The 14,193-nt window shown below is 45.0% G+C and overlaps 1 protein-coding gene across 1 annotated transcript in view; it reads right to left on the minus strand.

The window, feature by feature from the left end:
* The window catches only part of LOC147729621 (uncharacterized), a 259,655-nt gene extending 245,795 nt beyond the window's left edge, over positions 1 to 13,860 (minus strand). The window contains exon 1 of the mRNA XM_086954017.1: positions 13,696 to 13,860. Within this exon, the coding sequence (XP_086810143.1) occupies positions 13,696 to 13,719 (24 nt within the window). The 5' untranslated portion in view covers positions 13,720 to 13,860. The remainder of the gene's footprint in view (positions 1 to 13,695) is intronic.
* Positions 13,861 to 14,193: the final 333 nt, after the last annotated feature.

Here is a 14,193-nt window from a genome sequence, read left to right on the forward strand (position 1 = left end):
CAAGCACTGTGTAATCTTTGTGGCTTCACGTTTAGCAGACAGCGCGCTGAATGTCCTCTCTGAGCTCCTGCATTCCGATCGCACCGATGGGAGATCACGCAGGTCAGGAGTAATCCGAGAATCCCAACCCGTGCAGGCGTCCTCGAGGTTTGGAGGAGGTTAGAGCGTGAGTCTCTGCATGAAAACGATGGAAAGTTTTACCATCCTACGTTTATTTTTCAGGTGCATTATATTTGCTTCCCATGATACTGCATAGTTATCTGAGGAGAGTAGAAGGTATTCAAGACTGGTTTAGCAGTGATAGGGGTTTGCAATCAGGTGAGCATCGCTGCGAGGATGTTTCTTGAGCACCATCTTGCCTCCAACTTGTGATATTTCAAGTCCACCCTCAAAACACTGTATGTTTAGTTCCAAATGAGTCTGTGCCCAGGTCGTCGCCATCCTGCCATTTTGTGGCCAATCCTGGTTCACCTAATCCCTCTAATCTGTGTTTATCTGGGAGGAATAAACAAAATCCAGCTGCCAACAACACCCATTCACATGGCCCAAGAGCAGGCAGCAGGCATCAAATGCTGCGGAAGAATGTGTTTATTCTAAAAGTTAAAGACACAGAGATGACAGACGGAATGCAGAGCGATCCTAACATTCTACCCCATTCAATAGATCTATTGTGCCACCACAGTGTGGACACATCCAAATGCAAATCAGTCTTCACCCTGTGCTTCATGTGAACAGTCCAATATGAACTGCCAAGGCAGGTCCTCCCTGGAACATGAACAAGCCTCCTGGGACTAGTTTTGTGGTTTCACCCCTCATCAGCTAGGCTAGCTTGAAGCCAGTGGCCCAGTGAGCCCAGGACCCATGTCTGGGCATAGCCGGTGCACTTAGGGCGAGGCAAAAGACACACAGATCATGGTGAACTGACGGTAAATTGGCACGGGTAGGAGCCCACGACCTCGAAACCTGTCGGATTTGGGCGGCACGTCCGTGGCCAAAGTGCTCTGCTTTGGTGTAGTCCTGACAACTGCGCAAAGGGAGGCACTCCGTTCTCAGATGCTGGTTGATGCTGTCACTTGTGCCTGGGCAGCACTGAAGTTGACATCGCGTGCAAGACTGGCAAGGCTATTTGTGTTCCGAAGCCCAGTATGGTTAACAAGGGCAGTTGACAAGCCCCAAGAAGTCACTCTGGAGGCAATCCTTTGTGCCTTGCTTGCAGGGCAGATGTCCGCTGGCATGAGGGCGGCTCCACAAAGCAGGACAACAGTTCCAGTGAATAGTCAGACACAGCAAAGAGGCAATCCTTCCCACTCAGCAGCCTTTAGTGTAGCAGAGTTTCATGCAGGTCCAGTTTTTTTCACACAGATGTGGGTTTTGGGCCCTATTATTATACCCTGGTGCCCAGGTACTAGAAGAGACCAGAAGCTATTGGAGAGGGCTTTGAGGTTTTGGGGCTCCCCTGTCTCACCTGACTTGTCTGCCCTGACAAAGCAAAGTCGTAAAGCCTATTGTGTGGTGGCCGGCTCAGGCTATTCAGATGTGAGTGTGAATCATTACTCCCTCCTCTCAGCCCAAGAAGGCCATCAGATTGTTGATGTGGCAGCCCTTCCTGTGTTTGGGAGAGTGTAGGTAGTATGCAAGTATAGGACTGCTACCCTGGGCCAGACGTGTTATTGGGGCAGGCAGCAGGTACACAGAGTGTATGGAAGGACAAAGAAATGTCCACTTTCTGAAAGTGTCATTTTTGCCAGTAAGGGTAAAACCCAATACACCAACAGGGAGGATTTCTCATGATGATTCTAACCATACCAAACATGATATATCTACACCTTACTATGCAGGATTTATCACTTTAAGGGATATAAGGGCATTTCTAAGGCTGGACTATGGAGGGGTCCGCCCCACTGCAATGGCAGAGGCCTGATGCAGGTTTGCCAATATCACCATATTTTAGGGTAGAGTAACCGAACCTTAGCAGTTGTAAGGTGCCCAGAGTCCTAAGTCCAACAAAACGGTATAGTCTGAAGTTGGAAGTGGGCAAAAGTTAGTGGGAGACCAGCCTAAGGCTGATAAGTGAAACACATTTCTCATACACAAAACATGAAAAGTATTATTCTTCCCATTTAAAAGTTAGCATTTATTACATGTAATAAGGCAACCATATGTTATACTTTACAAGAGGTATGCCTCACAGTAAGGAAAATTGATTTTAGTAGTTTTTGACGACAAGGACATGTAAAAGCACATGTCCAAACTATCAATTATAATGAACCCTTACCTAAAACGGCAGCAGGACCTGTTAAGCAGAGCATGTTGGACCACTACACCGTAACATGGGCCTCGACAACCGACCAGGGAGGTGCACAGGGAGGCATTCCGGACAATGCCACACTCATGGAGGCCTTCACACAGTCCAGGGACACATTGGAAGAGAAGATTGGAGAGGTGGGCTCCGATGTCATGCTTCTAAGACAGGATCTGTGGAATGCGGTGGAGCGCATTACTGAGACAGAGATCAGGGTCCAGAGAGTGGAGGATTTGATCGCTACCTTGCAGAAAAAAGTTGCGTCACGATCACCAGGGGTCTGCCCTCGTGGGTGAAAGACACGGAGAGCAGGGCTAGGAGTAAAAACCAACGCTTTGCGGGATTCCACGAAGAATGTGAATGGGGGACTCACCAAGCCAGCTCGCCGCTGCTGTGAGGGAAACGGCTTCATTCATCGCACCCTGCCCTGCTCGCCGGACCCCCGCTGTTGCCATCATCGAAAAGGGAGCTGGCCGTCACCAGGACTACTGCTCACAGGGTGCCCTGCTGGTCGCTGTTTGAGCGCGTCAGCAGAGGGCGCCGAAGGGGCTGAAAGACAGCGTTGCTCTCCCGCAGGGCGGGCCTGTCTGCGCCCATTCGAGCCAGGAAGAGGCAGGGCTGGGCCTGGTCCCTTTCATCTTTCGTTTGCCTTGGAGCACAACCCACGAGGTAATGTCTGTTTCAATCTAGTGACTGATATAAGTTCCTTGGTTCCCATCTATATTTGATTCGAAATGCTACCTTGCGCTCTTTGACTTTTATTCTTAGTACATTGTGTGATAAAAAAAAAACTATAAGGTCTACCCAAACCAAAAATGGGCAAAAGGAAAGCAATGGAGGGAGCTGGGGGATGTAATGGGATGCCAATAGAACAAAGGAAGAAAAAGAGACAGAGGAAACTCATAATAAATGCTGGTGCTAACTGTGGGATGAATAGGATAGACAACTTAATACGAGAATGTGAAAAAGTCCTAGTTAATGAGCCTAGTACTCCTGTCAATAAACACCCCCATTAAGAGCCCTGTAGTCCCCCCCAAAAAAAGCGGTATTTCCATCAATTTTTAATACATCAAATCGGGGGGAAAAAAGGGAGGCTTTGAGTCTGTCCCAGCCTGAAGCGAATCCCCATGAGCATGAGTCTTTGATCGCCCAAGAAGAGAGTAGGCTGCCAAATCAGGTGGGCTTTATTGCCCAATGTTCCAACAGATTTGCCTCCCTTGATACGATAAGTGTACACTCTCACTCGATATTAACACCATTATTGCCTGATACACCCGAGAAGGTGCAAAGTTTCACATGTAATAAATATATTGGGGACCCAGTAACAGTTATAAAGGCACTTGGAGGGGAGATCGAACAGATGAAAAGCATGTTCACCGAGCTCTGTCTAACAGTCAACTCTACACTTAACCTTAAAACAAATATAAGTCAAGTCGGATTGGTCCCCCATGCAGCTCAGGAAAGCACACACAGCCAAGTGGGCCCAAGCACAAACATTACAGACGCTGCGAGGTTTATGTCCGAATCACTCAGGGGGAAAGGAGGCTCACTACAGCACATACTTAATAGACACGTTTATACCAAAGACAGTGCAGATAGATCCTATCTCCTAGTAAACAAACAAGTACCACCGGGCATACACAATAGAACTCATACTCTGTCAGTTCCTCTAACAAACTCAGGCCTTAGAAATTGTGAGAACCAAAACACACCTACAAATATAGTTTTCATAGTTAATGTCCCCAAACTCACTGAGACTAGAAGCCCTGAAAATGGCGAATCACTGATTAATAAATCAATCCACTAGATTCGTCATGTACGAGGGTGTTGTTCCATCATTAGGGAGGACATACCTAAAGGAAGAAGATGTATAATCCCCAATACGACATTAGATAGTATTGAATTAACACTGGTAGATGCTAGTCTGGCTGAAAACATGGTAGCATTAGAGTATAGAACGTCCTCCCCTGATTCATCCCGTATACAATTAAGGCGCCGTCCCATTCTAACTGCAACTGTAAGTGGTGGGGTAAAGGAACATGCTGTAGGAATTGAAGGTCCTAGGTCAAACTTGGACGCTAATGATTGACTATCAGAATCCACCTGAAGAAGGGAAGAGGAGTCGCAAATCCTTCTGTCGCAGCACCCCTTCTCTGACCAACCAAGGGCTACCTTTGGCACCTCCCATTCTTATTCCACAAGAAAATGTTACAGATAAGGAAACCTCAAGGCTCACTACCGTTGATCAAACCCACTTAAACATCCTCTCCTGGAACATAGCTGGGTTAAAGAAAAATATGACAGTTCCCTTGTGGAACAAGTTTGTAGAAACTCATGGTATATGTTTATTCCAGGAGACCTGGAGTGTAACTGCACTGTATAAATCCGGCTACAGTACATTCCATATCCCGGCAGTGTCTACAGGAAAGGGCAGGCCTTCCGGAGGACTAACAGCTTGGATCAGATTAGATCTGGGCTGCTCAGCCCTCCTACATGACACCGGAAGTTCCGACATTATGTGGCTTACAAGGAGATCTATTGGAGCTCTTTAATGTCTATATAAGAGGGACAGTAAATGGCAAGTCCTCGACCATCTTAACACAGCTAGAAAATCAAATAAACAAGTGCCCCCCGTCTGCGAAAATCATTGTGGCCAGCGAGTTTAACTGCACATTCGAGCCACTTAGCATTGAAGATCTATTGCATTTTACCACCAGTAAAAAGATGGTCTGAGATAGTAATCCAAGTTAGTGCTATAATACTAGAATATGGTTAGAGGGGGGTTCGCGATGTGCGTCCCTGTCTGTTGGACAGCGGCAATGAGGAAACATTCCGCGCTAGACGAATCCATTTATCATATTTCATCCAATTAATCCATTTTTGTCCATAAACTTTACATCATTTTCATGCTTCATGTGTTTCAAAAGTAAATCATTCCAGAGGCAGCCAGGAAACTTGGATGTATTTATTTTGCATATTCAAACGTCTAATGTTGCCGAAGCTTTAACACAGCTCTGTTCTGCACGCAAATACTGATTCCTAATAAGTTGAACACGAACAAGAAAGAAAGGGAAGGTGTGCGCACGCTATCCTTCATGAGGCTAATACTAGAATATGGCATAAAAGCAACAAATGGCAGAACCCTATCCGACATCAGGGGGAAAAATACTTACAATAAAATTGCATGGCCTTACCGCAATGATTATATCTTGGTCGACTTGCGCCTCTGGGCCGATGTCATTGACATGGAAGTGGGCCTAACTATTCACAGTGACCACAACACTCTAATGTTAAAATTAAAGAATAAATGGGCCCCTCACAACAAAAAATATAATACCATTGGGAATTACCTCATCTCCACAAAGGAGTTAATTCTCTCTAATTGTGGTAGGCGTCGAAGATGGCCCAAGGTCACAGAAGAGGACCAAAAACTAAAGAACATCTCCTCAATATTAGTGTCAAAGACAGCCGAACTGGAGGCAGCTTCAGATAACGTCTTTGCATGTGGCTTTGAAAAATATAAGCACGCAATTGGCCAAAGGCGGGTGCATGTCCAACATTTTATGTAAATGTTCACTCCCACGGCATTCATCTGTCAGGAGCAAGCAGCGGCACGCAGGGTACCAGCTGATTTCCTCGTCATTGGTCATTAAACATAGAACGGTCGAGTTCACTTTCGCAACGTGGCTGGTCTTGCATTGCTTCAAAAGCAGAACCAACCCCCAACAAAGTATCGAGCAGCGCTCATGACGCATCTTCATTTATTTATTATCAGGAACCACATGTTTTTTTATAGACAGCATTGAGCAGTGCTTGCTGTGCGCCTTTATTTATTGACTGCGGTCATGGATGTGTGCCTGCAACAAATGCCTCCCTGTTCGCTTTGTGTGCTCTCCACTGTAAGCCTCTATCATGATGTTTATTAAAAGCAAGGTGGCTGCACGCGCTACCAGCACCTGGATGGTGCTCAATCCTCCACAAACACAGGACAAGCTCTGTCTAAGCTCCAGTATCATTGTTTTTAACTGCTCTTTGGCTCAAAAGCAGACCCCTCCTACCTAATACACAACATCGAGCAGCGCTATTGTGCACCGTTATTTTATTAATGACGCCTGTATGTTAAATTTTTTTCATGACTTGCCTCCAAATCACACCTCTCCCACCTCCAACAGAGCATGGGCACGCACAGCTGCATTTTCACTTTGAATTTGACTACTTGCAGTGCTTTTTGTTGGATTTGCTCTATAGCAGACCCTTCCTATCTCCCGACAGAGCATGACAGCGCGCCTTTAATCACTTATGAACAGCCCACTTTTACTTTACATGTATATGTAAATAGCTCAACTTGTTTTAGACGGGGGGCATGGGGAGAAAAGTGATTTGCTCAGAATCAAAGGTTGTTGAGCCAACGAGGAGGCTCGAACATCGTCACCTCCAGTCCAAAGTTGTCTGCTTTGGCCGTTAAGCCACACCTTCTCCTTTGTCATATCGACTTTAAATAAAGAAAAATAACTTGTACGGTTATTCAAAAATGTTAAGAGTGTGTGGGCATGCCAGTGAGGGATAATGTACTGCATTGATAAACACTTATAAGGTCCAAAAAGGCTAGACCTAATGGCTATGCCAGTGCTTGTTTTAAAATGGTGTCATTGGCGGGCCTGCTCTACCAATTGCAGAACCATCCATATAAGATACTCCCTATGTGGTTTTGCCAGGTGAAGGCAGCGTTGGGTCAATTTCTGTTGACAGGAGGGGCCTCCAGAGTGGCGCTGAGAACTTGATGTCAATCGACGTATTCAGGGCTGGCCATGTCGGATGTGCAATCGTACTATATGGCATTGCATCTTTTGGTGCCGAATGAATGGTGGTATGGGGACAGGAAGGGCACCGCTCATGCAGTGGAGCGAAGGTGTATACAAGAGTCACCCTACATAGCATACTGTATTTGGCGCCTCTACGCAATTCTTTAACGCCGGCCACTCGGGTGGTATTCTAGGTGTGGAAACAGTCTCTCCGCAGGATAGGGTGGTGGAATAAATTTATTGGGGAAACCCCACTGTGCCACAAAGGTCATTTGCCGCAGCTAGCTGCATTGTCCGGACATGGAGGGTGGGATAATATAGGAGTCTACACATTAGGAGACGTATTGCGAAGGTTGGTTCTGAAATCATTCCAAGATCTTCAACAAGAGTACCAGAAGCCAAAAAGTAAATTTTATAAATCACTTCAATTTTAGCATTGCGATTTATCCTAGTATGTCAGGGTTAGAGGCTATTCACAAATTCAGTCTGATTGAAGCCAAGTTCTTCATGGGCCATTTGCAGAACCATAACATCTCGAAGATCTATCAGTCACTGGTGACGAATAGCTTCACTACATTGAATAAACTTAGAGAAGCATGGGCTGTTGATCTTCGATAAATAGACGGAGATGATTGGATGGAAAGACTGTCCTTCCCTAGGGGAGCAGTGATAGCAATACCGTTGCGTATTAATCAATTTAAATACCTCCATGCAGGTGTAGTATACCAGGATCTGGCTATGGAGGGCAGGCCTAGAGTCATCCCCTATATGCCGGTGGTGTGGTCGGGAGGAGGGGGTCCCTAATGAAGAAAATTTGGCATTGTACAGTGCTCACAAAAGTTTGGAGACTGGTTCTGGACAGTTTTGCAGAAGTGTTGGGGTGGGAGCTCCCTCTTCAACAAGATTGGCAATTTTACATATCACGGAAGGCATAGGAGGTAAAATATAGAAGAGGCACCTGTTATTGTTGGGGCTGACATTGGGTAAAAGGAATGTAGTAAGGCTGTGGAAGGCAACAGCCCATGTTCTCACTCGTCATGGAAAAATGGGCTGGACTTTTTGCATGGGGTTAGATATCCCAATATTCAAGGGCAGGGGTTGCCCACAAAAGCACCCCAAAATCTGGAAAAGATGGGCAGACAGCCGCGGACTAAATTTGGACCCGGTGCCACCAGTGGATGCATATGTATCAATGTTGTTATACGGGCCTCTTAGTTAAGGGACCAGCTATATGTTGATGGAATCTATTTGTTGGGGTGGACGATGTAGTGGGAAATTAAATGCAGTAGTGGTTCAATGCATTTATGTTATATTCCAATTCAATTCCAATAATCTTTTTTCGGATACTTAATATCAATAAATACACAGGTCACGTTAAAAACTTTTTGATAAAAAAATCAATAAATGACAATAAATAACAAGGACTTGTATATATAGCATAAACGGAATTATAAATATTCATATTACAAAAGAGCGGCAAATATATAAGACGGCCACTCCTTAAAATTGGTCAGTTTTTCTTGACTATAGCAGCATAGAGTAATAAGTGCAAAAATGCGGGCAATCAGAAACAGACAAATAACAGCACTGCATAATATGTTAAAATACAGTAAGAAAATAGCAGCTAGAATATATTCTATTAAAGTGCATACAGGTATTAGCTATATTTGATAAACCATAATATGCAGGGCACAGATTTCTACAAGATGCCACATAACATTAGAAATTATGGTTCACAACATGTAACAGCTAAATGTAATCATGTGAAATATGATGTTTTATTCTAAATAATTATGCTAAAGTGGAGGAATGTGGCTCACTGATTAGAGCGGCAGACCCTGATGCAGAAGTCTGGCCCGGGACCAGGGTTCAATTCCCGACGCGGCAGGGTCCTGAGCCCAAAAATGTCCACGGACTCGATAATTCTCGCCTCGGTGCCTACTCTAATCATGGGGTCCCACGCTGCAACTCTGGGCAATAGCTTGCTTAATCTCCACTACGGCGGCCCACCCGCTGCGGGATGCCTGGCTTTCACCTTGGGGATGCCCAGTAGGGGTTATCTCACAGGGAAAAGCCAGGACGGGTTCCCAAGGCAAGCGCCTTGATGCCTTCGGGTGATACGTGCGCTATATAAGTCGCAATACATACATACAAAGGTTGAGACTACGCTCTTAACGTTAAGGATTTATAGGTACATTCAGCAAAATAGATGGCTCATTGACAGATCATAGGGTCAGTGAGTGCTTTTTGACCAGGGTTCAAACCACAGCTAGGGAAAATTGTTTTTTTTTTTTAATGTATTTGTTTTCTAAATTCAACAAATGAAAGCTGTGCCTTTGTAAATCACCCCCTAGCAGTGTATGAGAGAACTATGGCCTCCTTAGTCATAGTGCATGTCAGGCATTAATGGCATGCAGTGTGGCATGGGGAAGGGGGGGGCAGGTTTGCTATGAAAGAAATCACTTATTTTGTGGAATGAGAATTTGGGGATGATTGTGTAAAAATAAGAGATGCATGGGGCTAGTGGCAGACTAAAAAAGAAGGGCTTTTTGTATTTAGGTTTAAAGTATTTTATTAAGGCATAAAAAACACGGGGAGGGGAGCAGGAGGTCAGGCAAACATACATTACAAAAAGCGAAACGTTGCAGCGAGTCAGAAGAAGAAGAGGGAGGCAGGGTGCCCCAGAGGGTAACAAGGCAAAAAACATGAGGCAGTAAGGCACTGTAAACAACCCCCCATAGGCCCCCACTCCCTAAGCAAGGCCAAGCCAGAATAACACTCTGCGGCACAGCAAAAAGAAGCATACCACACCACCAGCCCCTCGACCCCAGAAAAGGAGAAGAAAGAAAAGCAAGGAGGAAAGAAAGGAAAACAACACCCCAACATCCCCGTCCGAAAAGCAGCATTAGGGCTTTTTGTATTTAAAGCATATAAATTGAGAGAGGATTTGTCGCATCTAAATTTCAAACACCATTGAAATAGAGACAGGACTGACATAATTTTTCCATGACAATTAGGCTTTTGGCTGGGGAAAATTCCAGCAAAATAGATGGCTCACTGGCAGTTAGCAGGGCCTTTGAGTACTTTTAGACCAGGGTTCAATCCCCAGCTGGGGAAAATCGTTTTTATTTATTTATTTATTTTCTAATTTCCACTATTGAAAGCTGTGGCTTTGTAAATCACCCCCTAGCAGTATCTGGGAGAACTATGGCCTCCTTAGTCATAGTGCATTTTCAGCAGCTAAACAAAACAACATAGAAATAGAGAAGGGACTGACATCATTTTTTCATGACAATTAGGCTTTTGGCTGTGGAAAATTCCAGCAACATAGGTAGCTCACGGGTAGTTCACAGGGACTGTGAGTGCTTTCAGACCAAGGTTCAGTCTGCAGCTGGGAATTTTTTTTATTTTTTATTTTATTTTTTTATTTATTTTCTAAATTCCACAAATGAAAGCTGTTGCTTTGTAAATCACCCCCTAGCAGTATCTGGGAGAACTATGGCCTCCTTAGTCATAGTGCATTTCCAGCATCTAAACAAAACACGATAGAAATAGAGAAGGGACTGACATCATTTTTTCATGACAATTAGGCTTTTGGCCGGGGAAAATGCCAGTAAAATCAATGGCTCACTGGCAGTTCACAGCGGCTGTCAGTGTTTTTAGACCAGGGTTCAATCCCCAGCTGGGAAAAATCTTTTTTTTTTTATTTATTTTTTAAATTTATTTTCTAAATTCCACAAATGAAAGATTACCTTTTGTAAATCACCCCTAGCAGTGTCTGTGAGATGTGTGTCCTTTTAAGTCAAGCCAGTGCATGTCAGAGATTTGTGACATGCACTGGCACGTGGAAGGGGGCAGGTTTGCTATGAAATAAATCCCTTAATTTGTGGAATGAGACTTTGGGAATGGTTGTGTAAGAAAACTAAATGCATGGGCCAAGTGCCAGAATGGGAGGAAGGAAGGGCTCTGTTTATAAATAACGAAAATCAAGTGTACATTTGTGGCATGCTCTAAGAAAACCAGCATGGAAAGAGAAAAGGGACATCACCCTTTTTGAAAGACACAAAGGCTTTGGGCTGAGAAAAACTATGCAGAACAGTTGGTACAGGGGCAGTTCACAGGGTCTATGAGTGTTTTTTGACAAGGGTTCAAACCCCAGCTGGGGAAAATCGATTTTTAAATTATGTTTTTTTTTATTTAATCCAGATGGAAGATTTATCTTAAAAATATTCCACTAGCACTTGAGGGGGGTTTATAACACAATTATACCTCAAACAACATAGACACAAAATGTGGCATATGCCACATGCCAGACTTGGGCTCCAACCCCTTCTCAAAACACATGCAGTAGGTGAGGAAAATATCCGCTGCCTGTGCCGCGGCTCATGCCTTTCTGAGCTTGCGATCAACAGCTTGCACTCTGCTGCTCGTGGATAAGTATCTGGCGGGTCAATAGGTGGTGTGGTGCAGCAGCCAGGGCCGCTGATTTCGGAGCACGGGGTTCATGGTTCGATCCCCAGCTCTGGCAGGAGCTCAGTTCACACCATGTGACTCTGGGCAAGAGCTCACTTAGTTTCCACTACGGCTCCCAGTGCCTTGAGACCCGCAAGGTGAGTAGGTTGCGTTTTACAAATACAGATTTATTTAATAGGTAAGCAGCCACAAAGGTTCTGATACCTACGCTCTTTGAAATGCAAAAATCCACAACATTTCCTTTTTGCTAGTGTTACACACAAAGCAGCTGGCCCCTCACACGTCAACTCTCCCTGGGGCTCGAATTATGCCCCTGAATGCCATTTCTTCAAACAGACGATGCACACAACTCTCTATAACACAATACTGTGAGTTAACATTACACAAATATTTGTACCTTCAACCTCTGCTGATCCAGCATAACCGCACTTCTCTCCTCACCAAAATCAGTCACAGCTTGAGTATTTCCAACTTGCTGTACTGATTACATACAGCGCTGCCGGCTCATTGAAAGTGCACTTCCCAAATCACGATTACTGGCTGCTCATAGAATAAGTGCTGCCTAATCTAATCACAGATGACTGTAGGGTGTAAAATTCCATATCCTTATCATTGAACACCCAAAACTTCAATTATGCACGCAGTCTGTCTTAAAGCCCCACAGGTCAAGCAACATTTCAGTAATTTGTCTGTTAGCTGGCAAGTTTGGAATATCAGGTCACACATCAGATCTTCAATTATGTAGGCTCAATGTAGTCTGGCAGATTTCAGGCCACACAAAGTCCAACGCCCAAAACATACAATGTGTAGGCTGTCTGTTGTGGAAGACACCGGTGGGGCATCCAAGGCACTGTTCAGGTTTCATTTCAGACTCCGGCCATCTTCTTTTAGTTTTTAGTGTCATTTCTTGGCTCGTCATGCGTGTTTTTTTTCAAAATCATTGACACTTTTGTAAACGAAGGCCCGTGTAGGTAAACAGGCCAGTAGCGTTGATTATGTAGGTTCATTCAGTTACAGTTAAGATGGTACAACCCTACCGGGAGCAGCATCCTGCTGTTCAGCCCCACTCATTTCAACTGACCACTCATTCAAACCATGCACTCATGAACATTCCATTGCATCACACTCACACAGGCTGAGCAGCAAGGAATTAGGAGACACAGGTTATAACACACACTGTGATATTAAGCCAACTTGACATTCTGGACATCTTGTACAATATATTCAATCTGCAGTAACACAAAAGTGGAATTCCCAAAAAAACACTTGGAGGTTTGCTGAAAGATTCTGAATCGTTACCTGGTATGTGTAAATATTTTTGAATGTTTTAAGCAACCCAGTTTAGTTCAGCAGCCAAATATAACGTGTGTTATAAGTTAAGGATGAGCCATTAGATAAGCAAATTGATTGCTTCTGAGGTTGCTGGATTTTTGTTATTGACACCTTCCAACCTGTTGGCTCGAGAAAGGCACAAAACTATACTTAAGAGGGTGACTCCATTAAAATGAGTGAAGATTTTATGAAGATGATACAGTTTTGTACAGAGGGTGGCCCTATTGAAGTGTTGGGAGGCATGTTGGTTTTTAGTGGGTGTGAATATCATTGAAAACAGCAAATGAGAGTGGGTTGATGGGTGTGCTTCATGCAACAAGCAGATATTAATCGACCTCAGACCCGCATTTTAGCACTTGGAAGGATACAACTTGAACACATTTCTAAATATTGCACATGGCCATAAAAAGATAAAAAGTAGAAGACATGTATTAAAAAAATAAAACATCTGCGCATAACACAGCTTACATGATAAGTATAAATCATATTCAAAAACCCCTTATGAAAGGAGGGCTATAGACAAGATATAATGTAAGAACTCCAATTTGTATATATATGAATGTATGCAGTTTGGTGCAGGTTTAGTGGAAGGGTGGTCCCAGTTTAGTCTGCAGGAGAAATGTGGGCGCTGGGTTGGAAGAGGTAGGGTAGCCAAGGAGGAGTCTTTGTATACTCAGGGGGGGGTCTGTAGGTTGTAGGTAAGACCCCTCCCCCATCACGTCCCACCTCCTCTCCTCCCCAGCAGCGTTCCCAGTCCCACCCCGCTCACTGCTTCCCACGACTCACCGGGTCTGGCCCCCGCCCAGACATGGCTCTCGCGCGGTCAGTGGTCCCCGCTGGGGTCTGCAGGTAAGGGCAGAGATGCTCAGGAGACCACAAGCGACCCTCAGCAGCCTCCAGGTGGACAGGATTCAGGGCCGCTACTGCGCCTGCGCGAGACGCCGCTCCACCGAGCATGCGCAGAGCCCATGTCAACAGGAAGCATGCGCACATGGACCGCCGGTGAGTGCTCAGAGGCCGGGAGAGCGTTATCAGCGCGCTGCAGGCAGCTTTATTAACATGTGGAGGACGAGTTACAGCGACTGCAAGTGATTTTATGACTGACTGTACGGAATATTTTCGGTGTTTTGTCACGAATCTGGATCGGCGTACTCGCCTTCCCAGCAGCAACGGCACAGTACTACGCATGCGCACTGGCATAGCCTTCTTTCTGATTGGTCCTTAGTTCTCTACTGACTCAGTACTACTCGGGGTACTCCCGGGGACCGACTGCTTGCCCCCCAG

Source organism: Lissotriton vulgaris, chromosome 2_1, assembly GCF_964263255.1.
Source record: "Lissotriton vulgaris chromosome 2_1, aLisVul1.2, whole genome shotgun sequence".
NCBI lineage: Eukaryota > Metazoa > Chordata > Amphibia > Caudata > Salamandridae > Lissotriton > Lissotriton vulgaris.